Source organism: Colletotrichum fructicola (genome assembly GCF_000319635.2).
Source record: "Colletotrichum fructicola Nara gc5 chromosome Unknown KSG_Nara_v1_contig03, whole genome shotgun sequence".
NCBI classification, from domain to species: Eukaryota; Fungi; Ascomycota; class Sordariomycetes; order Glomerellales; family Glomerellaceae; genus Colletotrichum; species Colletotrichum fructicola.
In genome coordinates, this window is record NW_027094053.1 from 3,772,662 (window position 1) to 3,797,964 (window position 25,303).

The 25,303-nt window shown below is 52.7% G+C and overlaps 7 protein-coding genes across 7 annotated transcripts; 3 read left to right on the plus strand and 4 right to left on the minus strand.

Moving 5' to 3' along the window:
• Window positions 1-625: 625 nt before the first annotated feature.
• MX2-1 (Interferon-induced GTP-binding protein Mx2) lies at window positions 626-2,134 on the plus strand (the record flags this gene model as incomplete). Its single annotated transcript, XM_066151555.1, has 3 exons — window positions 626-1,352; window positions 1,438-1,687; window positions 1,729-2,134. 3 exons carry the CDS (start codon window positions 626-628, stop codon window positions 2,132-2,134), a joined length of 1,383 nt encoding a protein of 460 aa, XP_066008941.1.
• An 854-nt stretch (window positions 2,135-2,988) lies between these two features.
• CGGC5_v005865 (uncharacterized protein) lies at window positions 2,989-3,731 on the minus strand (the record flags this gene model as incomplete). Its single annotated transcript, XM_032022674.1, has 3 exons — window positions 2,989-3,543; window positions 3,602-3,626; window positions 3,724-3,731. The coding sequence occupies 3 exons, from the start codon at window positions 3,729-3,731 to the stop codon at window positions 2,989-2,991; spliced, it is 588 nt and encodes a 195-aa protein (XP_031880584.1).
• A 4,427-nt stretch (window positions 3,732-8,158) lies between these two features.
• Window positions 8,159-11,831, plus strand: ANK1-6 (Ankyrin-1; the record flags this gene model as incomplete). The annotated part of the gene is made up of 8 exons (XM_066151556.1): window positions 8,159-8,190; window positions 8,258-8,564; window positions 8,613-8,826; window positions 8,872-8,982; window positions 9,030-9,092; window positions 9,145-10,671; window positions 10,736-10,790; window positions 10,880-11,831. 8 exons carry the CDS (start codon window positions 8,159-8,161, stop codon window positions 11,829-11,831), a joined length of 3,261 nt encoding a protein of 1,086 aa, XP_066008939.1.
• A 2,019-nt stretch (window positions 11,832-13,850) lies between these two features.
• CGGC5_v005867 (uncharacterized protein) lies at window positions 13,851-15,458 on the minus strand (the record flags this gene model as incomplete). The annotated part of the gene is made up of 4 exons (XM_066151557.1): window positions 13,851-15,048; window positions 15,117-15,182; window positions 15,335-15,347; window positions 15,404-15,458. 4 exons carry the CDS (start codon window positions 15,456-15,458, stop codon window positions 13,851-13,853), a joined length of 1,332 nt encoding a protein of 443 aa, XP_066008940.1.
• A 2,081-nt stretch (window positions 15,459-17,539) lies between these two features.
• On the minus strand, window positions 17,540-18,558 carry CGGC5_v005868 (uncharacterized protein; the record flags this gene model as incomplete). The annotated part of the gene is made up of 4 exons (XM_032022676.2): window positions 17,540-17,704; window positions 17,792-17,853; window positions 17,917-18,079; window positions 18,454-18,558. 4 exons carry the CDS (start codon window positions 18,556-18,558, stop codon window positions 17,540-17,542), a joined length of 495 nt encoding a protein of 164 aa, XP_031880582.2.
• Window positions 18,559-20,539: 1,981 nt separating this feature from the next.
• Window positions 20,540-22,288, minus strand: CGGC5_v005869 (uncharacterized protein; the record flags this gene model as incomplete). The annotated part of the gene is made up of 6 exons (XM_066151558.1): window positions 20,540-21,097; window positions 21,261-21,287; window positions 21,338-21,868; window positions 21,932-22,100; window positions 22,189-22,210; window positions 22,273-22,288. 6 exons carry the CDS (start codon window positions 22,286-22,288, stop codon window positions 20,540-20,542), a joined length of 1,323 nt encoding a protein of 440 aa, XP_066008935.1.
• A 2,312-nt stretch (window positions 22,289-24,600) lies between these two features.
• On the plus strand, window positions 24,601-24,908 carry CGGC5_v005870 (uncharacterized protein; the record flags this gene model as incomplete). Its single annotated transcript, XM_066151559.1, has 2 exons — window positions 24,601-24,753; window positions 24,810-24,908. 2 exons carry the CDS (start codon window positions 24,601-24,603, stop codon window positions 24,906-24,908), a joined length of 252 nt encoding a protein of 83 aa, XP_066009139.1.
• Window positions 24,909-25,303: the final 395 nt, after the last annotated feature.

The following is a 25,303-nucleotide window of genomic DNA, read 5'->3' on the forward strand; positions in this document are numbered from 1 at the left end:
GTCCAAAGGCATTTCCTCCCCACTAGGTTCTGCGCATGCCGGCCATTCCGCAGACGAATGAGCCTGGACTTTCACATAGTTTGGTAACTGAATCTTGAGCCTATCCACAGTCTAGAATATACTCGGTTGGCACATGTGTGCCTGAGTTTGTTGCGAGCCACATTTTCCGGGGAAACCCTCCATGCCAGGCCGGATGGACGGGAATCTTGAATTCATCAACACCTTCTTACGCATCGCAATATCAAAAGATGAACCTCTTCAGCCGAGGCAGTGCTGAAGGGCAGTCCCTAGTCGCAGGTTTCCTCAGGTACCCGGCGTTCTAGTATTTGTACCCTGTGGTCCAGATCCGACAACGGAAGTCTGGATGGCACCTGCGAGGGAACATCCTCGGTACGTCTTTCAGGTTCAACGCCTCCTTATGAGCTAAAGCATTTCTTCTTTCATAACCTACAGGTATAACGCGTGTACTGTTATTGCTTGCCTTACATGTGACATTACTGTTCTCGCCTCCTCGATTTGGATTCCGTCTTCAGTATATAAGATGGGAAGAAGTGATGGAGAGGGCTGGGTGGGTGGTGATCGATGTGCGAAGACCGTTTTTTATTTGCATTGAATCACTGCCAACATGGCTGTCATCGCGTCAGTCAACCCGTCGGTCCCGCTGAGCTCCGCCAAGTCTACCTTCAGGCTGAACCAAATCGATCAAATCCGCGCTAATGGCATTGGCGACCACATACCGTTGCCTCAGCTGGCCATTTGTGGAGACCAATCCACAGGCAAAAGTTCAGTACTCGAACGTGTGACAGGGCTTCCTTTTCCACGTCAAGACGGGCTGTGTACCAGGTTCGCTACCAAGATCGTCTTGCGGCATTGCACGGGTCCTATGGAGATCACAGCGACCATCCGGCCCGGCACGAACCGCTGCCAAGAGATGCGAGAGACTTTAGAGAAGTATCGCAACGTCATCCGAGACTTCAACGTGCTGCCTCGTGTCATTGAGGAAGTGGCCGCCCTCATGGGCATTCGCGGCTTTTGTGACTCATCAGATGCTCGCAGCTTTGCTTTGGATGTACTCAGAATCGACGTTCGTGGTCCCGTCGGCTTGCATCTTACCATTGTCGATTTGCCAGGCTTGATTTCTGTGGAGAGCGATGAACAGTCAACGGAGGACATTGACGCCGTCCATCGCCTTGTAGAGACTTACATGGAAAGCCACAGAACCATTATTCTTGCCGTTGCTCAAGCAGGAAACGATGTCGCGAATCAGCCTGTCATCAGGAAATCCCGCAAGTACGATCCCCACGGCCTGCGCACCATTGGCATCATCACGAAGCCAGACTTGATCAACAAAGGTACGGAGAACAGGATCGCACGGTTGGCCAATAATGAGGACAGCATCAAATTGGGTCTTGGGTTCTTTTTGCTCAAGAACCCCAGCCCCGAACCAGTTTTACGGTTGCGCCGCCCGGACACTCCAGCCAGAGTGCGCATACTCGGCTACCTTGTCGACTTCTACGATATCCAATGGCAAACGTGGGGGGTTTTCCGGCGGCGACGACAAAGCAGACGACGACGAGACCTACACGGACGAGGGTGAAGAGGATGCCGCTACTGCTGACAAACCGTCAAAACTCTCCCTGTGGGACGCTGTTCAGACATATCCAGAGCTTGCCGTCGACGAATTGGAGTCCGTTCTGGGCCTGAACGAGCAAAACTTCATCATTCCAGAGACTGCGCGAAACCGAAGTTGCCGCCTCAGGCGACAAAGAGACGTCAACTGCTGGCGCCTGACCGCGTCGACGATACGGGCGTGCTGGTGGCAGGAAAACGGCTGGACAGCACCCGGAACGTCAAGCCGTTGCCCTTCTCAGAGACAGGACGGCCTACATGGGAGGAGTTCATGGAGCCAAAGCAGCCAGATAAGAACAGGAGCATGTCGACGCGCGTCGGCTGGGACTGTGCGGCACCATTGACGACCCCAGAAAGAATGTTATTACTTTGGTCGAGGCGAGCGTGCTCAAGCGAAGGAAGTCCGACCAATGCGGATACTCTGTCGAGGGAGGAGAAGAGCTCACGGCATCGCACTCCTTCGGATCCCCTGGACCGGCACTCTGCCTCTGCTCGGGCGGGATGATGCTGGCGAAAGTCAGGCCATTAGGTTTGGATGGGCTTATAGTTCACGGAGCGTTACCGCTCAGTTAATCAGTTTCAGTCTTTCCCAACTCTTTCCGATCCGCACTCACAGGCTGGCTCTCTCCACTACACGTGCCATAGGTTCATCTCGGTCGAGCCGTAGCGGTGGCTTCTTGGCTGCGGCGCTTACGGATGTGAATGTGGCGAGCGGCAAGCTGCTCTTCGGGTGGATCTATTTTGAGTCAAAACGATACTGACGTTGCCGCCGCTGCTCGTGGCAAGTGATCGAGAACCCTCGATTGTGAGCAGTCACTGAGAACGTCTTGGTTGTCTCTGGCGTGGATTTTCAGACTGCAGGCCGCCGGCATCAAAGGATTCGACAACAGCGCTGCCTTGACTAGGTTGTCTGCCTCAGCCAGCTTGAGTGACGGAGGTAGATGCCCTATGACAGGCTCATGCGGCAAGATGATTTTTGGCAACACTAATCGCTCAGAAAAGTCGAATATACTTTGGGATCTTGAAATTAGACGATTCAGAAGACGAGCCGAACGTGTTCGCGACTCGACTACATGTGAATTGAAGTTATTGGTCTCGGCGGATTAGATGCAGACGCGATGGTGTGCTGCGCAAACCGGGAAGCCAGGACTATCTTCTTGCGTGCCGCGTCGTGAGAGAGGTGAGACACGAGACAGGCATGATTGCTCAGGTTCTGGTCCATAACTCGACAGTTCCCCAGTGGCACAACGAGTTCAATTTGATTCCGTCATATCGACATCTCCTACGGTTCATGTACCCAGCCTCAAAAAAAACCCTTCCAGGCTGGCTCAGGGTAGGCCCAGGACGCCATCAACTGAGCTAGACGAGCAACCCACACATGGCAAGGATGACATCGTTTGTCTCCTCCTCGGCGTTCACGTCTCCGACGTATCCCATTTTACCGTTGCGGACTTGCGCGAAACAATCCGCGGCCTGCGTTGAATTTGTAACCTTCTCGGTAGGGAAGACACGCGATTCGGTGACTGATGTCTCGTTCGGGCCGTACAGAATCGCATGAAGATGCACAACCTTGGGAAACCGTGCTTTCTGGCTGTATTGGGTCGGAAGTCTCTCTGCAGCGCTGCCGGCTATCTGTTGGTGGAGCGTGACGGCGGTCCAGTGGTAGTCGCCGCTTTCCCAAGCCAAACCAGCTTTTGCGAAGAACGGCCTTATTTTGTTGGGCTTGACGAAACTGCTGAAATGAGCCATGGCGATGGCGGTGCCACCCTGGCCAACGTAGGCGATGATGGCATCCCAGACCTCAGGGGACTCCTCGGTGAGGGCTGCATCCGTAATGAGCACGGCGGTCGGGGGCGGGCTTTGTTGTATGAGGCTCAGGGCACTTGACGACTGTTTCCCCCATTGGATGTCTGCCTTTGGTCGGAGCCGAGTGAGTAGGTCAGCGTATATCTCATCGAAAAATGGTTCGTACTTCAGCGAGATGGCCACGACGGGGGCTTGAATGGAGTTGTGGCGCTCATTATGGCTATACAAAGCGATTGGCGTGCTGCTAGTCAGTTCTTGATCGACATCAAATCTTAGGATGACGAGCACCGTATCATATCAGTCACAGCACCCTCACGATTGATCGATCGTGTGGCGTGCTATCTCTAATAGACTACCTTGAACGTTCAGGGGACACCTGCGGCATGTAAGATGCGCTGGCAGTAGCCAGAGGTGAGAAAAAAGGTTAGAAAACCTTACCACCTAACCAACAGGAGAGGCCCAGCTGCGGGGTCGGCGAAGCGGCAAGATTGAAAGCGAATGCGCCGGGGTTGGTGCTCCGATGGTACTCGGGAATAGCGCGCAGAAGCTCTTCGGGGTCATCCTCGGAAGCATCGTTAAGCTAGAAACTATTGGCAACTCCGATGGCTGCTTGTAGCGGCCGGGGCATTCGAGGCGTTGGTCCGGGACCCAACGGTGGAGGTCGTCATGAGGGAACATGTGCAATGATCAGCGGCCATCGAGCCGCGCTTCGTGTTCTGCCATGTTTGATGAGGCTCACAAAGCCACCGAGATTGGAGGCGGTATGCGGATATGCAGCTACCAGGAGAAGCCCGCACGACGTCCGGTGAGATTTGAACCGTCCGACAGCTTAAGCCGCCACTCGCGGCGCGTAATTTCGGGGCAGACGTGCGGCTCCTGTACCCGGTGCTGGCACCAGAGGCTCGACTCGACATTACGGCTGAATGCCCAAGATTGCTCGAGGAGATGCGATGCCCGCTGGTCTCTGCGCACAAGCTGGCAAGCCGACACACCTCCTGTTTGTCGCCAGCCATGGCCGGGGACGTACCTGGAGTGTGGTGGTTGGCTGACAGTGTGCCATCACTGCGGCGTTCTGCCAGTCGATGTAGCCACCCTCGCCCGGGTGCCGTCGACTTGCCTGCGGGGCAGGCACTTGCACCGGTTTACCAGCGGCAAAGTACCGGTACCAACACCGTAGCAAGGGGTCTGCGGGGTGCCACAAGCGATGGACTCGGCTGGCCAACACACAACTGGGGTTCGAGGCAACGGGACGCAGCATGCATCCTAGTAGCGCAGCGGATTGCAGCCGCCTAACCAGCGAGTACCCCACGTCCTCATTCAATGCAGCCGTCGCCGAACTTCCAGTCGCCCGCCCCGATGTCTGCCTAGAGCGCTGGCTATTGGCCGGACCTACAGTAATGTCGGAAGCGCCTCACGACAAGGTCTCCGCGGATGATTGACATCGTGCGGCAGAGCAGTTGGCATTGCGTTGTGAGGCCTGTGGCTGCAAGCCAACGTGGAGGAACGATAAGCAACGCCTGCTAAGGCAGCAGTAAGCACCAACGCATGGGCGCAACAGTCAGGATCAGCCACAGACAGTCCGACTTTCGCGCCTGCCGTTGAAGGCCGAGTCACATCGACCCGGCGTGTCCCTGTATCGGTCGACCAATGTCCCATCCGAACCACAAGCTATTTGAGATGGAGTGACACAAGATTCTCGCACTCACACTCTGTTCATCGAGGATGAGGTCCAAGCGGATGATGCCATTGCGTTCCTTGCCCGTTGCAAAGAGGGGCCAGCGCTCATGCTTGCGATGACCCAGCGCGACTGTCCGAAGCGCCTACAGGTTGTGCTTGCCGGCAACACGATACCACCATGAAAACTCTCGCTCCCGCCAGAGCCTGACTTGTTCAGGCAGTAACGGAGAGCGATTACAGCGTGCTCCTGCATCGCCATCAGCTGGGAGCCGACTCGTCGTACGCCTTCCTAGCTTCGCTCCAATGCCAAGTGGGGAGAACAAAGGCGCAGAACCACATCACGACCGACCGTGCTAGGCTTTTCCCCCTTGTGGTTTTTCCTAGCACTATCCGAAATACTTTCCTTCTGGACGAAGCGGCTCGGGAAAGGGATGGCGGATAAGAGAATTCTGGCCAGGTTAGAAGATCTGCTTCATCTTGGAGTGGGTTGAACAGGAGCGTTAGGTGAAGACGTAGCCCTGTAACATAGTTTAGATTAGCATAGACCATGTCGGCATTGCGCCCGGCACGTCTCTCGTCGCTCGAGGCGTTAAATCTACCAACCAACCAACAACCGTGATCCTGCAATACAAATGTCCTGTCTTAGCTGCCCGACGCCCAAGTGGGTCGTTCAGCTGTTATCCTTGTTTACGGGTCGTAACAATATGGGCACAGTGATTGTTTGTTGGGACAGACTGGCCATTCTGGGCACTGGCGGCGATCAGTGGCGAGCCATTCAATGTGTTCTCACGCTTGTTGATGTACCACCCTTGGCTCTTCCGACTCAGGCCAGCACCACGTTACCTTGCCCAAGAATACACGCAGAGAGCGCGCTACACGCGATGGAACAACACTTCAGCAAGCAACAACATCAGAAGAGCGCCCGATCTCGTCGGTCCGGCAAGTACCATCGCGAGGCCTGGTTGTGGAAGAATGTGCACCGTCAGGTGTTCTACAGCATTGGCCATTCTACTCTCGCACCGTCGAAAACAATACATTGTCTTCCGCAGCACTACAGCCAGATTGTGCAGCGCGACATCGGTGGCGGGTTAAGGATCCGTTGAGTGTACAGCAAGTGACTCCGTCTTGGGGGGTTAGCATCACTTGTCACTCGTCGGCAGCTTAGCGTTCCCTTGATGACCTCCGGACGCACTTGCCGACTTGGTTCATAGAAAGCAGCCGTTATCGAAGTCGTATCTGGAATAGCAGCCCCCTTCGCGGTTGGTATTGCATGCTTGGTGTACTGCTATCAACATCACTGAATGATGAGACAAAACGCAAATTGTATGATTCTGCATCTCGTCAGTTATCGATTCAATCATGCCAAGCTGGCAAGTTACAGCCACAAGACCAGCAGCGGTTTTTTAACGTGCTCGTAGATCGGCGAAGGTGAGGCGAGCGATTGCAGCCTCCGTACCGTACGGGTGTGCCGTTAAAATTTACATCACCCATAGGCTGGCCGGTCCGTAAGCTGATTGGCTTCCCACCCCCGATCGATTACACCATACCACGAGCCACAAGGGGATGGGGAGCTGTGGAAAATGGGCATCGCTGCAGTGTAATGCGGGCCCGGTTCGAGTACTGGTCGGCTGTTTGGCCCAGGTTGGATGGGCCGCATGTTTCTAAGCGCTTGTTGGATGCGAATACGCCGATAGTGCTTACAACGCCGAGGCGTAGCGACCTGTCGAGTTTCATTTCACAGACGACTAAATTTCGCCTCTATTGTGTACCTCAACGAATTATTCAATCACAAGCTCTTTTACCCTGACTTACATGCAGTAGGCCTGCAGCCGGTGAAGGCAGCTCTGATGCAATGGGCTGCGCCGCTGCGACCAGCTCAGTGCCACGTCGTTGCACATGGCTTGGCACGAACACTCCGCTGGCCTAATTACTCGAATCTACCAAGCAATGCTCTATATTTGTTTTGGGGGGCCAATGCTGACTGAAGCCCGAAAATGCTTCCCTGTTCCATCTTACGCCTCTTCCTCCTGGCGTAATCAAGATGTCGTCAAAATGTCTCCCTAGACTACAGCAGGTATATGTCGTTGCTGCAGGAGACAGATCATAGCCAAAAATGAAGCGCCTGCCGTGTTTGTCTGATTCAAACGGTTTCCCTACTGGCATTAGCGCAAATCTCACAGCATGTGGTGTGCAGCGAGAGGCTTATGGTAGACGACTTCCCTAAAGCACAGTGTTTTGTGCTTGCTTATGAAACAGCCTAGAACTTTTACCCACACCGCCATCAAGATGGCAATTGCAGCCGCTTGCCAGTCATGGATCCGCGTTTGTTGGGAGCGGTGGCGGAGGCGTCCAGCACTTTACCCTGCAAACCTGATGCATGCAAATCCGTTTGCATATTCGCGACTATATACGTGGAAAGGTAGACAATGCAATTTTGCCTATTAAGGTCACTCCTATCTAAAAGGATGCACCGTAGAGAACATCTGCCTGTCTGTCTTGGCGCCTGCGCAACCTGCAGACGTCTAAATGCCTCACCGTCAGCCACTGAACTGAAGGTCTCACTGATTGACATTGCGACATTTGGACCTTGAGCAGATATCTCATAGGCTGATTAGCGTTTGCCTCTTATGAGTTATGGTTGTTGCCCCTTGCTCTTGGTAGGGCCAAGCAGCAAGCCACGTGATTCTGCAAGTTGCGGAGCGTCGACACCTCTAACTCAAACAGATGCCTTCATCTGAGAGACCGAGATAGATAACGCGACATATCACGTTCTTATGAGGCGAGCTAACGCACCAGCATAGATAGAGACGCTGTATGCAAGCCGCGTACCATCCAGTGTATGCTAGCTGGCGTCTTGCAGCGAGTCTTACCCTTGTCACACAGAGAATGTCCCTCGCCTGCCTGAGCACTTCATCTTATTTAACCCCGCTCCCGCATCGCGCAACCCTCAGTCAGTACCAACCGCCGCTTTACAAGGGCACTCAACATCAGGGTTATTTGGGTCCAGAACTGAAAAAGACTAAATCAGCGTGCAATTACCCTCGATATGGCTGTCAACCAGGTTCTCAGATGGAGTGGGTAAGTGATAGTGGCTGGGAGCTTAACTTCAGTAACCGCGCCTCGTATTGACTAGTCCACTACACAGCGAAGACATTTGGGCTGCCGCCATCAAAACGCTTGGAGACGATTTGAAATCAACGATCGATCCAGCCCAACTGTCGAAGCGGGCGGTCGTCGAAGACGTTCTCGCCGCAACTGCGAAGGCAAAGAAGAGCTGTGACGAGAAATCATCGTACATCTCTACGCCCAAGGGCAAAAAGATCCCCGTGCGCCACATCCTCAACAAGGTGGACAAATGGGCCAGTAACTTCAAGCAGTTGGGCGATGCTTGCGTGCAATTCGATCCAATCCATGCTGCTCTACCATGGGCAGGCGTTTGTTTCATTCTCAAGGTTAGTAAAAGTAGAAGGCTACTGGCGCCGACGTTAACATACAAATAGATCGCTGCAGGAGATCTACACGCTTATGCCAGAGTCCTCGAGGGAATTGCTTACATTGCCGAGTGTATATGTCACAACGCTCTCATTGAGACAGGGCTCACAAGTGTTCCAACAGCCTCGGCAGAGGAGCTCCGTCGCGCCTTGGTTAAGCTGTACGCTAGTATCTTGACATACCTTGTCAAAGCGGGGCAGTACTACAGAATGAGCACCTCTAGTGAGTTAAAGTGCTTTGCTAGCTATCTATAGCTAATCCAGCTAGGACGATTCGCTGCGGGGGCTAGGAGATCAACCGACTGGCAGTCTAAACGCGAAGATATCGAAAAAGCCCAGAAGGAAGTCGATGAGTGTTCACGTATATTCGGACTGGAAGGTTAATCATAGTCCCCCATTGAAAACGACTGCGCTCACGCGGTGAAGATCAACTCGAAATGCATGGCGACGTGAAGCGGATACTTGACCTCTTGAATATTCAACGTGATGGTAATGTGAATGGGTCGAAACCACACCTTCGTCTCCTGACTAACTGCTGCAGCTGACACGAGGCGGGACTTGCAAGCTTGGCTTGGGTGCCCGCCGTCGAACGATGTGTACGATGAATCTATTCAAAAGCGACTGCGCGGCACGTGTGAATGGATACTGGCGCGGGCCGAGTTCTGCGAATGGCTTTCTCCATCTGACAGTTCAAAGTTGATGTGGATCAACGGCCGAGCGGGGTATGGCAAGACTATCCTCTGTGCCAAACTAGTCGAAGTCGTTCTATCACAGACTGAGACACCTGCTGCGCATTTCTTCTTATCGTCCAACTCTGCAGGCCGTAGCGACCCATTCTTAGCGATGCGGTCGTGGCTAACGGCAATTGCATTTCAAAACCACACTGCCTTCGATGTGATCCAGAAGAGGCGCTCGAAGGATTACGAAACTGTTGCAACGCGAACAAAGATAACACACCTCTTCCGTGAGATTGTCCAGGCCGTTCCAAGCTGTACATTCATCTTGGATGGTCTGGATGAATGCACTTCGCCAGATCCAGACCACAGTGGCCGCCACCCTGTAACCCACTTTCTTGACGAACTTAGGCAAGCGATTGAGGGCACCACTGCTCGGGTCTTAGTAGTCAGCCGTAACGAGCCTGAAATTCGTCAAGGGCTCACACAATACCCGGGTTTCAGCGAATACGCAATATCAGCGGGAGATGTATCTGCTGATAACCGTACTTGCTCAGAACATATCGTCTACAACAAGCTGTCAAAGCAAGATGAACAAACGAAATCCATTATCTCCAAGAAAATGGTCCATCGCTGCGATGGCCAGTTTCAGTGGATGAACATGGTAGGAGATCTATTGAGGAGTTCAAAAAGCTTGAAGCAGCTCGAGATGGACATTGACGAGACCCCAGCTGGGCTTGACAGTATGTACGACCACAACTGGAAGAGAATCGAGGGACTACCACACCGGGATAGAACAAGAGCCTTCTCGCTGCTGAGATGGGCCATGTTTGCTCTGCGACCCCTTACCGTTTGCGAGATCACTGAAGCTGTGCTTCTCACTGACGACTGCGATGATTTTCCAGTTGATCAAATGCCAGATTCTGTTGACAACGACTATGTTCAAGGTGAGATCCTAGGTCTCTGTGGGCCCTTGATAGAAGTAAGTGGCATGTCATCAGAGCCCCCTGGATCAAGGAAGATACACCTGCATTTCTCAGTCAAGCAGTACCTGCTGGGTAAAATCCTACCCGGGGGGCAAGTCTTGTTAGCCAACGAAAGCTTGCGCGCCGAAAATGAAGCCGTCGAGGGTGTCTCCCTTGCCAGGCTATGTCTCCGCTACATCAGTTTCAAACAAGTTTGGGACGATTCGCTTCATAAACACAAATATCAAATCGGAAGGTTCCGGGATTACGCTGCGAAATACTGGTATCTACATACAAACGTCAGCACGACAAACGACGAGGCTTTTGTAGAAGCAATGAATGCCCTTTTTGACGGACGTGCTGGGACTTGGGACTCCTGGAGAGAATGGTTTGACGTTAACAGCGAGGACTTGGAACCAGAGGCGAAAGGTCCAGTTTTGCCAGCAAGCCCCATATACTATGCTTCTTACCTGGGGCTGACAGGGGTAGTAAGGCATCTTCTCAAAGATGGCAAACACGATCCAAATAAAGCCACGGGGTCAGGAAGGGTAGGTCTTGAAATTGCATGCAAAAAGGGACATCGGGAGATAGTGCGAATGCTGCTTGAATGGGGGGCAAGCATTGATGTTGCTGGCAGTAGAGGTCGTACGCCGCTCAATGCAGCATCGGAAAATGGCCATCTCGACGTCGTCAAGCTGCTTCTCGACAAAGGAGCAGACATTACAGTTCCCAATAGTGATGGCTGGACGCCCCTCAATACAGCATCGGACAATGGCCATCTCGACGTCGTCAAGCTACTTCTCGCCAAAGGAGCAGACATCACAGTTCCCAATAGTGATGGTTGGACGCCGCTTAATGCAGCATCAGACAGCGGACATCTTGAGGTCGTCAAGCTGCTTTTCGCCAAAGGAGCAAACATCACAGTTCCTAATGGTGATGGCTGGACGCCGCTCAATGCAGCATCAGACAATGGCCATCTTGAGGTCGTTAAGCTGCTTCTCGCCAAAGGAGCAAACATCACAGTTGCCAACAACAAGGGCTGGACGCCGCTTTATGCAGCCTCATGTAAGGGCCACCTCGACGTCGTTAAGCTGCTTCTCGACATGGGAGCAGACATCACAGTTCCTAATGGTGATGGCTGGACGCCGCTCAATGCAGCATCAGACAATGGCCATCTCGACGTCGTCAGGCTGCTTCTCGACAAAGGAGCAAACATCACAGTTGTCAACAATAAGGGCTGGACGCCGCTTTATGCGGCCTCATGTAAGGGCCACCTCGACATCGTTAAGCTGCTTCTCGACAAAGGAGCAGACATTACAGTTCCCAATAGTGATGGCTGGACGCCCCTCAATACAGCATCGGACAATGGCCATCTCGACGTCGTCAAGCTGCTTCTCGACAAAGGAGCTGACATCACAGTTGCCAACAACAATGGCTGGAAGCCGCTCAATTCGGCGTTGGAGAATGGCCACCTCGAGACAGATGACTCCTTGAGTATCCCCAGACAGGGCTTGAAAGCCAGATGGAGAGCATTCAAGGGAAAATTGAGGAGTGCTTCAGGTTGGTGGAGAAAGCTTTTTGGACAGTAAAATAGTGTCACAACTAGGGATCCCCTCGCTTAGGTGAAACTCACCGGTTACAGTCATTATTCAGTCAACTACATATTCAGGCCAGGATTTGTTGGATTGACGACTGTGTCTGGATAAAGGGATGCTAGGAATGCATTGATTAATATGCAAGAACCGGTGATGATGGGCAAACACAAGACAGAACCCCGCTCGGACCTGGATGGGAGGTGTCAGACCCGCACTGCGTAACCAGTATATGTACTGACCAGAAAACTCGGATTATTGATTTTCACATGTAATATGGCTTATTTGAATTGGCACCATGATGGCCTCTTTTGCTCTACTTACATTGACGGCAACGTGGCCACTTAGTTAGAAACATCAGTAGATGAAGACAGAGATCGAAGATTACACCATGATCACTGGCCATACTGTTGCCCAACAGGAGGAAATCCCTTAATCAAGCAGAACAGTCACCTTTTGATCAATGGACCTCAGTGGTATTGCATTAAATCAACATCGTTTGTCTAACAACTTTTTCCCACATTCATTGTGCTGCTAGTGGCCATACTGATGATCTATCACGGGGTAACAGTGCCCAAGGCGCTGATGAAGATGGTCACTGACAGGATAAAAAAACCCGCTCGCATCAAGAAAGTATCAGCCGTTAGGGCTGTGATGGGGGAGATAATACCTCCATCTAGCCTATTGATTTGTCTTTTATAGCTCACGATGCAGCTTGGGAAACGGCCAGTGCAAAAGTGGTTGTCTATGAGTCGTCAGGCGTCGGGATGTGCTTGCAGGTGGTCCGAAGCATGCGGTTCGAAAAGAGCTGCTCGACATGGTGCTCGGCTTCAGTGGTGGTCGCGTTCGTGGCCGGTTGCACCCATCATACGTTCCACAGCCTCGCCATCTCAGACTACGGCAACCTCCGCGACGGATCAGTTTGCGGAGCCGTATGGACGGGTCGACAGGGAGGAAGCCGGGACGAGGATAGGAGATGCACAGGGGCCAGCCAGTGCTTCATTGAGCAAACGATGTTCGCAATTTTCAGCATCGTGTCTTTCTTCTAGTGCGGCAGCCTATCGTGCCTCCCTCCTGCTGTTTTTCCCTCCTCGGGACCAAGTAAAGGGTGACAATGTTAGCCCACCTATGGCGCAGATTTCAGATAACCTCAACTAAAGCCACCCAACTCCTCAAGCGCTTTGCTGCAGTATACTTAGCTCTTCGATAACGCGTCAAGGAAGGGTCCAGGACGTGCTGATACTACTGTGCGGTCACAAAGCCAAACGTTAATTCGTCATCCTCTAACTCATGTATTCCTACTTGGCTTCCGTCAGTTCTCGACCTGTTCATGAAGCAAAGAGGCCATCGTAGTGAGTGGTAGGTCGAAGCTGCCAGTTCTTCCTGACAATGTTCCTCTACCATTTTCACGTACCCCATCAACATACCGTTGAGTCTCATCACCGCGTCAATTATATTCTGAGCTAAACCTGATGATATGACGAGGTAACAGCAATGCGTATGCAACAGTTGGCTGGCTAAACATGATTTTGCTACATCCCGCCATATCCATGCTCTACCCTCTGCCCACCTCACCCACTAAGCTCCTCTAGGCATGTGACTTATTCTACAAACGGGCTTCTGCTCATTATACTTCACTTGAAACCAAATCGATGATGCCAATTCGCCTTTTTGAATTTTGCCATGACGACGACAATCTAAACAAGGAATGAGTTGACTTCATCCAGCAAGGTCTCAGGGTGATTCTCATCCGCCGCTGACTTTAACCAGCTTGAGAGATGTGTGCCAATCGATAGATCGTTCTTTGTACGCATCAGTTTGTAATAAATCGTGCATGGCTCTTCCAGTGTGGCATGCATATAAGACACTGTTTGACAGATTTATAATTACCGGAAAACCCGCCTGTACAATCTATTAACGTCCCACACCCACTTCTGGGCACCCCCCACATTTGGGCACCCCATTTTTGATGCCCTCACCTTTATACATATCAACTTCAACCAATATTTATATGTATTATGATGCGACGACGATGCAACTTTCGCTATCACTAGGGTTTTCTGACTCGCTGGATTCATCTGTGCTACTTTCAAGTTCGCCTGCCTCGATTTGAGCCCTCCGAATAGCCTCAATATCGGCAAACTTCGAATTTGGGCTCATTTTGACCTTCTTCCGTTTCCTGGCCCTACTGGCATCAACCTCTGCCTGCAGTGCCTCAATCTTTCGCTGGGCTACTGCTAATTGGTATGCCTTCTCATCAAAGCCCTTCTGAACCTTCCGGAAAAGCAGGCGCTGCGTATGCTCATCGTTATCTAGCTTGCTGAACAGGCTGAACTGATCCTGAAGCTCATCCCTCTTCTTGGGGGTTGACCAAGGGACTGCTGATGTATCTGCCGCCCATTTTTCGCTTGCTTTGCCATCAGAGAGCCCTTTACAGACCTGACCAGCTGGTTTGGCAGGGGTTGATGTGTTCTCAAGCAGCAGAGGGCTCATGAGGGGTCTAGCCATACTGACAGGCCACAAACCAGTCCATTTCCAGCCACTGATGATGTTCTTGCTTGTCAGGGCTGCCTTACGCGCCTTGCCATAGCATATAACGAAGTTTCTCTTGCCCACAACTGTACCAGCATCCCATTCAGCCAGTAATCCAAGCTCCTTCTTGTATGCTGCCTTGAGGGGCCCAAAAACCGACTGATCAAGTGGCTGAAGGACGTGTGACGTGTGTGCTGGCAAGAACAGCAAGTGTATCTTGTTCCTGAAGCATGTATACATAAAAGCAGTAGTCTCATGGCTTCCATGACCATCCAAAATCAATAATCTGACCTCTGAGGGGTCCCCTGGCTGGGTTGAAGGAATAAAGACCTCTGTTAACCACTTGACAGCTGTAGAGTCTGAAGTCCACCCATTTTCTGTAGCTGTGAACTTCCAGGATTCATATGGCGTCAGATCTAGAGGGAACCACTGCTGCTGGACACTCTTGCCCTTGTATATAACAAGTGGAGGCAGTGCCTTGCCAGTTGCAGAGATACACTCGATCAGAGATGTCCAAGCACGCGATCCAGGCTCTTTCTTGCGGATAGAACGAGTTTCTGATGATCCAAGGACAAGCCCATTTGATCCTCTGCCTTCTAGAATACCAGTCTCATCCATATTGTATCGATTGGAGGCCTTGATGGCCATGATCTCAGGTATGGCGAGGTGCTTGAACCATTGCCTGATTACATTAGTTGAAGCTCCATTGATACGCTGGGAATCGATTGCTCTGCTTCTTTGGACCCTTACAGATGGGTTTCTCTTAATAAAAGACTGCACCCAGTTCTTTCCAAGAGGCTGGGAGTCTCCATGGATCTGTAGGATGCGTTCAGCAAAATCCTTGAGTTGCTGATGGGTTGGAGGAAGGCCTAGGGCAGCCTGGATTCGAACCCATTCAGCCAGATGACTTTCCTGGGTTGGAGAAAGCCTTTGCAGATCAGAAAACGCTATATCTCGCGTCTGCACACCTCTGATCCGATTCTGTAGAGTTGAACGCGGCACACCATGCTCAAATGCAGCTTTTTTGACAGATGTACCGTTTGCGATAGCAGCAAGCGCCCGTAGGACGTCATCTTGGGAATATGAGGGCATCTGATGCTTATAAAGCTATATACCAAAAATGAAGTCAATTGGGTAAAGATTGATAAAGTTGTGTAGGTTTGAAGGTGGCGGGTATTCATGGCGGTGAGGCATTTTTGGGGTGCCCAAATGTGGGGGGTGCCCAGAAGTGGGTGTGGGACGTTATTGCGTCACCCTCGACACGTAACAACATCTCGTTAGGACCGATATATTTGATGGGCTCTCCAAGTTTCACTGGGCCATTCAACTGCAATGTCTCACGTATCTCTCCAGCCCATAGGTCTGTTCTGAGTTTCGTCTCTAACTAGTCAATTGCAGCTTTTGCCCGCCAAACCAGCTATCGACATCCTCGATCTTGCCGGCGAACTTCGAAACAAGATATACGAGCTGGTATTATTGCTGGAGCTGCCAGTCGACCCATGGTCTTGGCCCGAACGAACACGGAATATCACACCTGGTCTCTTACGCGTGAACAAGACCATCCACGATGAGGCGCGCTCGATATTGTACGGTCAGAACAGATTCAATTTCGCCACGGCCACGTCGGAGGAGATTGCTTCTTTCCTCACGAACATCGGAGAAGCCAATGCAGGTTGCATTCGCCACATAGTGATTCGGTTCCCAATCTTTCTCTCTGGAACCCACCGAAGTCATGCTCGAAAATGACAGCACCGCTATTCTGATGGCTATTCAACGAAGCTGCATCAACTTAAGCACGCTCAGAACATCGCTGGCCAGCACGAGCGCTATGGAACTGAAGTTTGACGACCAGGATAACCTAGAGGTGGTCAAACAGGCACTTTCCATGGTTGACGATCACTTCCAAGCCATGCGATCTGTAACGCAAATTGTGCTAGAAGTTTATGAGGACGGTCCGAGCATTTGCGTCAGGAGTATCATGGCAAGTCGTGGTTGGAAATTCGCGTCATAGAGCAATCTTTTGAGGACGACATATGGGACAGAGGGTTTAGTGACATCGATGACGACGGGTTTGACTATGAGCCGACGAGTGATGACGAGTATGACGTCGACAATGATAGTGATTTCTGGAGAAGAGCTGCGGATTGAGGTTCTGGCAGTTTACTCTACAACAGATGGAGCTACTTTGATGGCGCAACAGCTAGCCCTGAAGTTGATCATTGACACGTGAAGCTGATATGCGTCCAGATGGTCGCTCAGGTCATCGCGTTCGCTCAACGTGGCAAGAAGTGGAGGCAGAATTCCACGGCCACTGTGCCCTTGGTGTAGAAAGATCCCGCCCATCAAAAATACCTAACTAGAAGTTGTACCGCAGAAGCCCGATGCGCAGGTTCAGCCTCGGCCATCTCTCGCAAAGTTGGATAGCTGGCTGCCTGACAGACCGCAAAATCAACCGCGGCATTGTACGACATGAAGTGATTCGACGCCTTGCGCCACCCCCCAACGTCTAACGTCCATAACATGATAACATAAAGGGAGCATACATCAGACTTGGACGTCTGCGCCTTGTCTGGAATCACTTCAGGGGCCATGTACGGGAAACAAACCTCCCCCCAGACTTGACTCGTTTGGCCGTGTGATCTGTCAAAGGACGTGATTACTTCAGTCTCGGGGTTGGTCTCGAACGAGCACTGGGTCTTCGAAATCGTTGTTCCGGCAATGAAAATGTCGACGCCGCCGCGTCCTAGAGTTGCTAATGTGTTGTGACCTGCCCTTGAGCGAATGTGACCAATGTCGAGAGCAGGTCGGCCATCTTTCTGATAAGAGAGAAAAGGTTGGTTGTCCGGATGTTCAAGGACGCTCTGGCTTCGACTGTTCTTGGGCACGAGGGAAAACAAAGCTGAAGGATGGGGTTGACTACTAATCAGTTGTAGCTGTGATAACCTTCCTCCGCCGTCTAGCGGGCTTGTGTATGAATGTATATATCTTGGGTTTCGGTGCTATAGCACAGACCGGCAAATGTGTACGAACAATAGCTGCTTGGCAATCAAGCAAGAACAACGTCTTGCTCTGGTCGAAACGCCCTTCAACAAGCCTATGGGTACTTGAAATCGGCTTTCAAATTCTCAGCCTATCCGGTGACCAGCGTCTTCCAAACGTCCCATTTCCAGAAGTCACGCATGACCAGGCTCCGATAAAAATAATTTCTGTGAGAACGTAGATGCGCCGACCCGACTTTTCTCGGACGTGATCTCAGTGCCTCCATCGTCACATTCTCCTCCGACGTTGAAGCAGGAGAAGCCGTCATCATCCCAGTCAATCAGTGCGAAAGGTTTGGACTGAAGAATCTTCTCAATGTCTTGCGGCTTGGGCGGCAACACAGTGTTTGCGATGTTGCATGGCCGGGTGAGGGTATCGGGGCACACCTCGAAACAGGAGTGCAGAGTAGCGCATGCATTTGCCTCCAGGTCGAGATCGGGCGAGTCTTCTAGTGCGTTGACGATGTTAGAGGCGCACGAGGTTAGCGGTCTGCGTAAGGGTCTGTTCGTACCATCGGATGCGTCCCGCTTGTCACGGCTTACTTCATTGCATGAAGCGAGTGTTTGTGATGCGTTGGCATTGCGACACGGTGGATCGAAATGAGCCCCCACGCCGGTTAACGTGAGCGCGAGCGCATCGTTCGCAGCTGCGGAAGACTGCTTGGGTACGTGGGTCTGTGACGTTGGAGACATTGATAGGGATAAAAATTCATGTCGCCAAGAGCCGAGGGGGGGATGTTGGTTTTGAAATATATGACGAATATACGATACTGTGAGTGTCCCAGCTAGGAGACTCCCCAATTTACAGGAGCGACAACTGTCTGCAGATAGTCTGCGACTATGGTAGACTGTGGTGGGCCATATGACATGCGGTATCTCGGTCGAGCGCTGGCGGGTTTTCATTCTCAGTCTCAATTGTTTGAAACTGAATTTTGATTGCGTCAAGAGGCGTGGCCGAACCTGCAGCACCTCCTATTCGCCCTTTACTTTCGATTTCAGTTGTACGAGCACGAAGCCTTCCCATTGGACTGCTCTCGAACGCCACCAACGTCTGCGTCACCGTCACGGTGACCAGGGTCCTCCGTCATGTTCGTGAACTCAGCCGTAGGATACTGGCGCCCATTCATCGCCTGCATCGTCCTCATCGGGCTCATCGCGGCTAGCTGTGTGGCGCAGGCGGCGCGGGGATCAAAGGATCGGCGTCCACACCCACGGCGATATGTGGGAGAGTTCCTTCAGGCAGACTGCGACGGGAGGTCCAAGGATCTTGATTCGAATAGAAGCGGCCCAGGAGATTTTACTTCCGTGTAATTTCTTCGTCAGCCATCTTCTGGGTTCGTTCCTAACACAACCGAAGAAATTGCTCCCACCGACCAGGCTGCTGCCGCCAGATGCCCTTGCTTGCTGCTGTCTGTCACCTCGCCGAGGCGCACGTTACCCGTCCACTGCCAAGCTGAACGCTTCGCACTGTGGACGTTCTCATCCGTAGTCGCCCTTGACCTAGTGCGTCCAGCTGTCGCAGCATCCTTACGCATGCTGGACAGCGGGGTTGTCTGCCGCAAGCCATGGCGCTTAGCGCCCTCAGTCGCGTGGGAAAAGGGCACGTGAGCTCACGGCAAAAAGGCGCATGCTCAGACCTTTGCTATCGGAAAAAAGTAGTCCCAGGAGCAGTTTCGGGAAGATGGCTCCAAGTACCTGACGTATATGCTCCTCCTGCCAATGTGTCGACAGTCACGCTTTCGCTCAAGAACGGTAGGCATCCATCGCCGGATTACATTGGACATGCAGGCGGCAAGGTCCAAGTTCCAGATACAAAACTGGTCTCTTTCGCATCACTCAACTTGCCTAGCTCGTAACGAGAGCGTCTTGCCCCCCGATGCAGCTCTTGCAAAGTGATTGTAGGCCGAGCGTGTCGATGAGGCAGTACGCGGGTGCATTCGAGGATCTGTCATCCCCTATTGTGTAGGGCAGTATTGCCCTGAGACAAATCGTAAAAGCCTCATGCCGTTGTGTCCACCTTGGACAAAGACAACGCCCCCGATGCTGCAACAGCACCACCGACGAGCTGAATGCCGCCGTACACAGCTGCAATACCATAACCACCAGCTCCGGCGCTCTGAAGCACAGCAAACACGCCGGAAGCTGCGCCGTTGCCAATGACGCTATGAACGCCCGCGGCAGCGGACCCTGTGAGTACACTGTCGTTAGCTAAAAGCCGGCGGCGAAGGCATGAAAGGACGTCACATAATAACCCCTTCGGCCCCGAAACCCGCCGCTGTCGAGACAGGGGCGGCCACAACGACCAAGCAAACGGCGCCGCACGCCGCTGCGATGCCAGGGCTGGCCTCGCAGGCCTGATATGTCTGCGCGGTGGTTTCCAGAGTGAGCTGCTTCGTTTTGCAGGCCAGAGTCACCAATTGCGGCTGCGGGAGTAGTCTACCCTACGCGAGATACTGTAGGTGCTCTCTGTCTTATACCGCTTTCCTGCTGGTACGTTGTCCCATATGACACTCAGCATCGGCCTGATACAGCGACACGCATAGTGCCGCCGACTCCCCCGGCGAACAACTTGCCATAGTTATCCAAGCCGACGACGATCTCTCGCCCGCAAAGAACAGACTTCTCTCTCAGACATGTGAGAATGTGTACCACAATAACCCAGCCTCCAGTTCATTGTGGCTGTTCCTGGATATTTCTGTCAACGGGGGAGCCTCCTGCCAGATATCTTCTGACACCTTGTCCATAACCGAACTCAAGAGTCACGCGGCTTTCGTCACTCAGCATGGATCATGAGAGGATGTAGCCTTCGATGGTGAAGTTTTCCCACGGCAAGTCGCAAGCCACCGACCGAAACCATGTTACAGAAGGCGCGACCTACAGTCCTCGCGATAACTGGCTTGTTTTTTTTTTGTTTTTTTTTTTTTGAATATTTTACTTCGGGAATTGGACATTTTGCTGGGCTTGCGCTGCGAGCGTGACGCATCACACAGCGCTAGTCGTCACTCTATGGCTGTTGGTTTAATATACCAGCCTGTTGAGAACTAGCGTCAGCGCACGCCGCAGGAGCAGTCTCCCAGCATCTGCCAATCTCAGCAAGGATGCATCCTACGTCGGCGGCTTTGATTGCATCCATTACTATTTGAAAGTCTCACACATTCGCGCCTTCATTTCGTCCATTTGGCTGGCGACTTTCTTCTGGACGCATTCCCTCAACAACTTGATCAAGTCTCCTTCACATATTCTGTCCAGGTACTCTTTTACAAGGTCGTCCAGATGCTCTTTCATCGGCTCGCTCACAGGCCCTTGGAAACCGTCACCCCATATGAACGATGCCAAATCCTCCGCTAGCTTCGGATTATCTGCCAGTTGTTTCCCATGTTCCCCTGTAACTTCTTGCAGCTCGCTGATATCAAGCCACATGCTCTCCCTCTCCTCATCGGCCGTCTCTTGTCGATTTGTCAATTCGGCACAAGTATTCTCCAACTCAGAATTCCGTCTCTTGAGTTCCGCATTCTGTCTCTTGAGTTTTCCGATCTGGTCTTGCAATGCCTTGAGCTGTTCTTGACTCAGCTGCTGCTCACTCTGCTCGTGGAGCAGTTGCTTGATCTGTTGTTGTTGGTCGTCAAGCCGACTGGTCAACTCGCGGAACACCATGCAAACATCCATGCCGGCGCCCTCAGATTCGAGCCTCGGCTTTGCATCAAGACACTGAACGTTCCTCGTTGGAGCTGTCGTGAACGGCGTAGCGGACAAGATCTTTTTGGAGCGTGGGCACAGAAGAGCGTCCTCGTTCGCGTATTGCCGTGGGCGTTTGGAAGCATTCGGTACACTACACAGCAATTCTGTGCCATCGTACTCGGGCGGTGCATGACCAACGGAGGGACTTTCAACAAAATTGGCTTCGTCGTCCGAGGTCGCCCTAGATTCCCCTACCTCGACGAGGCATTCACCGTACTGAGGGGGCAAGCCCTCAGGACGCGGAACACTGTCGAAGTCCACCGTTGAGCCATTTGACGGGTTCGTCGCTGGTGTGGTGGATCTGCTCCGTTCCCCGTCTGTGCCAGAGCTATCCTCATACTCATCGGGGGTAAGAACCCTGCCACCTTTGCCACCGTACAGCCTCTTTGGATCCACCTTGCGCTGAAAATTGCGTCGGTCATCTTCATTCAACCCTGAAAACTGAGGAACGGCCCAGACGCATTGCTCGAGCAACGATTTTTGCACTTTGTTGCGAGGGAAGTATACGCAGAACGACGGAGAGGAGGCGAGCGAGGCGAAAAGATGAACAGCATGCTGAGCCGCGCTGTCGGGTGTCTTGAAGCCGTTGGAATCTTTCGGCACAATGATCTGCGCACTCATGCCACTAAGCAGCTTGAACCGTAGGCGAGTCAAGTCACTGGCGCCGCCAAGTCGCTGGCGCGCATCATCGGGATGTGACGAGCTGACATCATCCCATCGGCAAAGCTGCGACCGTAGCAGCTCTAGATGGTCTGGCAGGATTTGCAGGATGACCGAAGCGTCACATACACCATCGACCTTGGGGCTGAGACGGAAATAGACTAATGTCGGCGGGTAATACGCGATACGGAGGGTGAATAGCTGGTTGATGAATTCGGCCTGCCGTCCGTCTGAGTATTCGCGCTCCGTAAAGACGTCGACTTTCGCTGATTCGACTTTCGCTGATTGTGCCGCCATGCTGAAGATGTTGTGTTCCCTTGCAGTTAATCTCCTAGGGATACGCGCGTAGAAAGGCGCGGTCAGAAACGGGGTGATAGAGTACTTACCGTGGTTGTGGCGTTGTCGTCACTGTGATTATTCGGTCCTTTGTGGGTCACCGTGGACAAGACGTGCCATGGCGTAGTCCCGACCCAACTCAAGGTGCATTGGGGGCTCTTGCGTATGCGAGTAGTAGAATGACCAGAGTGACGGGTGACGAGATCCAAGCCGACGCTAGACAAAGGCCAGGCTTGGATGAGTTCCGAAGGAGTCCAGTCCTATTCGCGCAAAGAGTCGGACAAGCAGCCAAGAGAGGGAGAGCGACTGGGACGCCAGGGACAGGTCGGTTGACGTGAGCTTGTGCGGATGGTACGTAGCAGGCAGGAGCGAAAAACAAGACGCTGATGTGGACGCGTTAGGGAGCGAAGGGTTGGCATTGACGTGCATGGAAGTGCGAAATGAACGGAATATAAAGGAGCGGCGGACGAAAATCAGGGGCTGGGTAGGTACGTAGTGCTCGGCGTTTATTTATTCCGCCCGCGAAAGCGCCACTTGCATATGTGTGACTCAACTTTCGCCTTGGGCGTTCACTGGGCCCACAGTGGATAGCAACAGAATTCCAGCACATTTGTGTTTCAAAGACATGCTACGCCCCGCTGGTTGATGACATTGAGCATGTTTTCCACGCTTAATTGCACTTCCCCGGTCCTAAGGCATGAGAAGCAAACCTAGAATAACATGTCTCACATCCTGTCCTGCGCCATGCTATGAATGGCGTACCGCCCAGGCAGTCCCTGCTCTTCTTCGTCCTGGACAGGCGATCGGGTCGAAGCTGGATGTCGAGGTTGGTGCGGCCACTCTAGCGGGGGCGGACTCAGTGTCACATCGTCCGTCGTACGCGCCCTTTGGCAAGATTCACCTACGCCCGAAGTCGTCTCAGCGAATGGCTATCGATAGCGGGTCGGGACTCCGGGAACAGGCCTGTCAGGTAAGAGACAAGCGCGAAAGAGGTTGGCTGAATGGAAGTAACGATGCTGAGGTGGATAGACCAGAGGCCGCATGAGGGGTGCCGGGATGCGGCGGCATGCTGTTCCGCAAATGGAGTTGGGTCAAGTCCGCTTCAGTGAGTGGACCCACGCAGGCGTACGGGGCCAACTTCACACAGTGCTATCGTTGCTCCAGCTAGACTGTGCAGACCCGCGCGCCCCTCTAGATAAACCGCTCGGTTCGTTTGAGGGCTATGTATCGTTTGGTGTTGCAGGGTGATTCGATCAGCGTCCTCCCGCCTCTGACCCCGATCGTTAAGGGACTCGGCCGGGGTGTCGGTCGCCAGATCTGGCCTTTGGCAGTGTTTGGTGCTCCCTTCGGAAGCGAAACCTCGATGACAAATGAGCAACCAAACCAACGTAAGCGCTTATCCGGCTGGCTGAGGCACTCACAAGCAAGGCAAATGTCGTTTACGCCGGCTTTGCCAGGACTTGAAACGAGCACCCCAAGGCCATCGTCCATCAAGCTTATTCAACTGTGGTGAATGCGAATCTCGCTTACGATGTACCATGTACATTGTCGAGCTTGCGCTGTAGGTTAGTATTCACACTTTCCAGTGTGCACTACAGCACCTTCCGTTCGCAATCCTACAAAACCAAGTCACGGTACAACTGCGCCATCTACTGACGTGATCACCACGGCGCTGACCTTGGCCCCTGCACACTAGGGAAGCGCATAACCAACCAGACGAACAGGAGCTTTCGATAACTTGCTTGGTGGCATGACATCCCTGGGCTTGTCGAAAGAGTGCCCTTGGCCTGCACGAAATGTACCTTGCCTGCGCGACACATGCAGTGTGTTTTGGTGGTTGTGCTGTTGGCAGTCCTGGGGATACTCCCAGGCTGCGCCGGACACGTTGCGAGGCATCACGCGACGCGTGCTCCCTTCTCCCACCCGCGCGGCTCTGAAGGCTGAACGATCCAGTGACCTCAGCCGAACTAAGAATGCGTCATCGCAAACGCAGAGTCCGCAGGCGCAAAGAAGCCTACCATAGTCGTGTTCCTTAAAAAAGGCTACGAGTGACTTGATGCAATCGTCGTTCGGGAGTACAACATACGGGGCGCTACGATACCCGGTCTCTACAAAGGGATTCTTCTGTGAGGATCCCTCATGCGCGATATGAGGCTGCTGGCATGTTGGACACGCCTCAGTCCTTGGGACAAAGTGTTTGCTTCGTATTCCTGCGTTTCTCTTGTGACTACCTCGAGCACGAACGCAGCCGTCAGAGTCACGGTCTTTTCATGTTCGACTCGTACATCCGCATCGCCGTCCACAAGTCCTTGTCAACAGAATCGTTTCCAGTCTCCCCACCAGCAACGCCAAGAAAGTCATGAAGAGGAGCAGTCTCATCGGCCCCGGATGCAGCACGTACCCAACGCAGCAGACCAGTGTACAGCATCTTGGCCTCTCGAAGAACATCGCGGTCGATGACCATGGGCTCCTCGTTCGACCCGGGAGAAAATGTGATTTCGACGTTTGTCAGCCTTCGGTCCATTGGGCAACGGGTAAACAAGAGGCCAATGCGAGAGCGCACCGTACGAATGTCGAGTCCATATCCAGTCAGCCGCACGTTGCTTTCGCAGAAGGTTGGTCCTTGAACAAGCCCTTTGGCCGTCGTTTCGAAATTGACGGGTGAACGAAGACGTACACCCCAGCAGGGCAAATCGTGAGCGGCCCAGAAGTCTCGAATTATCGGATTCGCGCATTCTGCCTCCAAATATTGCGGCTCCCCTTGCGATGATCTTTCGTACACAACCCGCTGTGACCAGTTCGTCGTTGCTTCTCTTCCCGCGTACACAGTTTCCAGCATAGACAGAAAGTCTTCAACTACCTGGTGCTGACTTACATCTGCTGGTGCGGGCCAAGCGACGGGGCGTAACCGTATCCAGTCGACATAGGGACGGCGTATCAAAGGTGGGTTTACGTCAAAGACCGAGATCCACGAGTAATCGCATGCCATGTTCGGGATGACGTCTTTGCCTAACAAGCAGAATGAGTAATCGGCGTCTGGATGGCCCTGTCAGACTTTTACCTAGATGGTGCAGCAAGGACTCCATCAATGAGCGGAGCAGGTTGTCCCATGTCTGAACGGGACCTTTTACGCATGATGATGGCCAGACCTCATCGAAGAAGTCC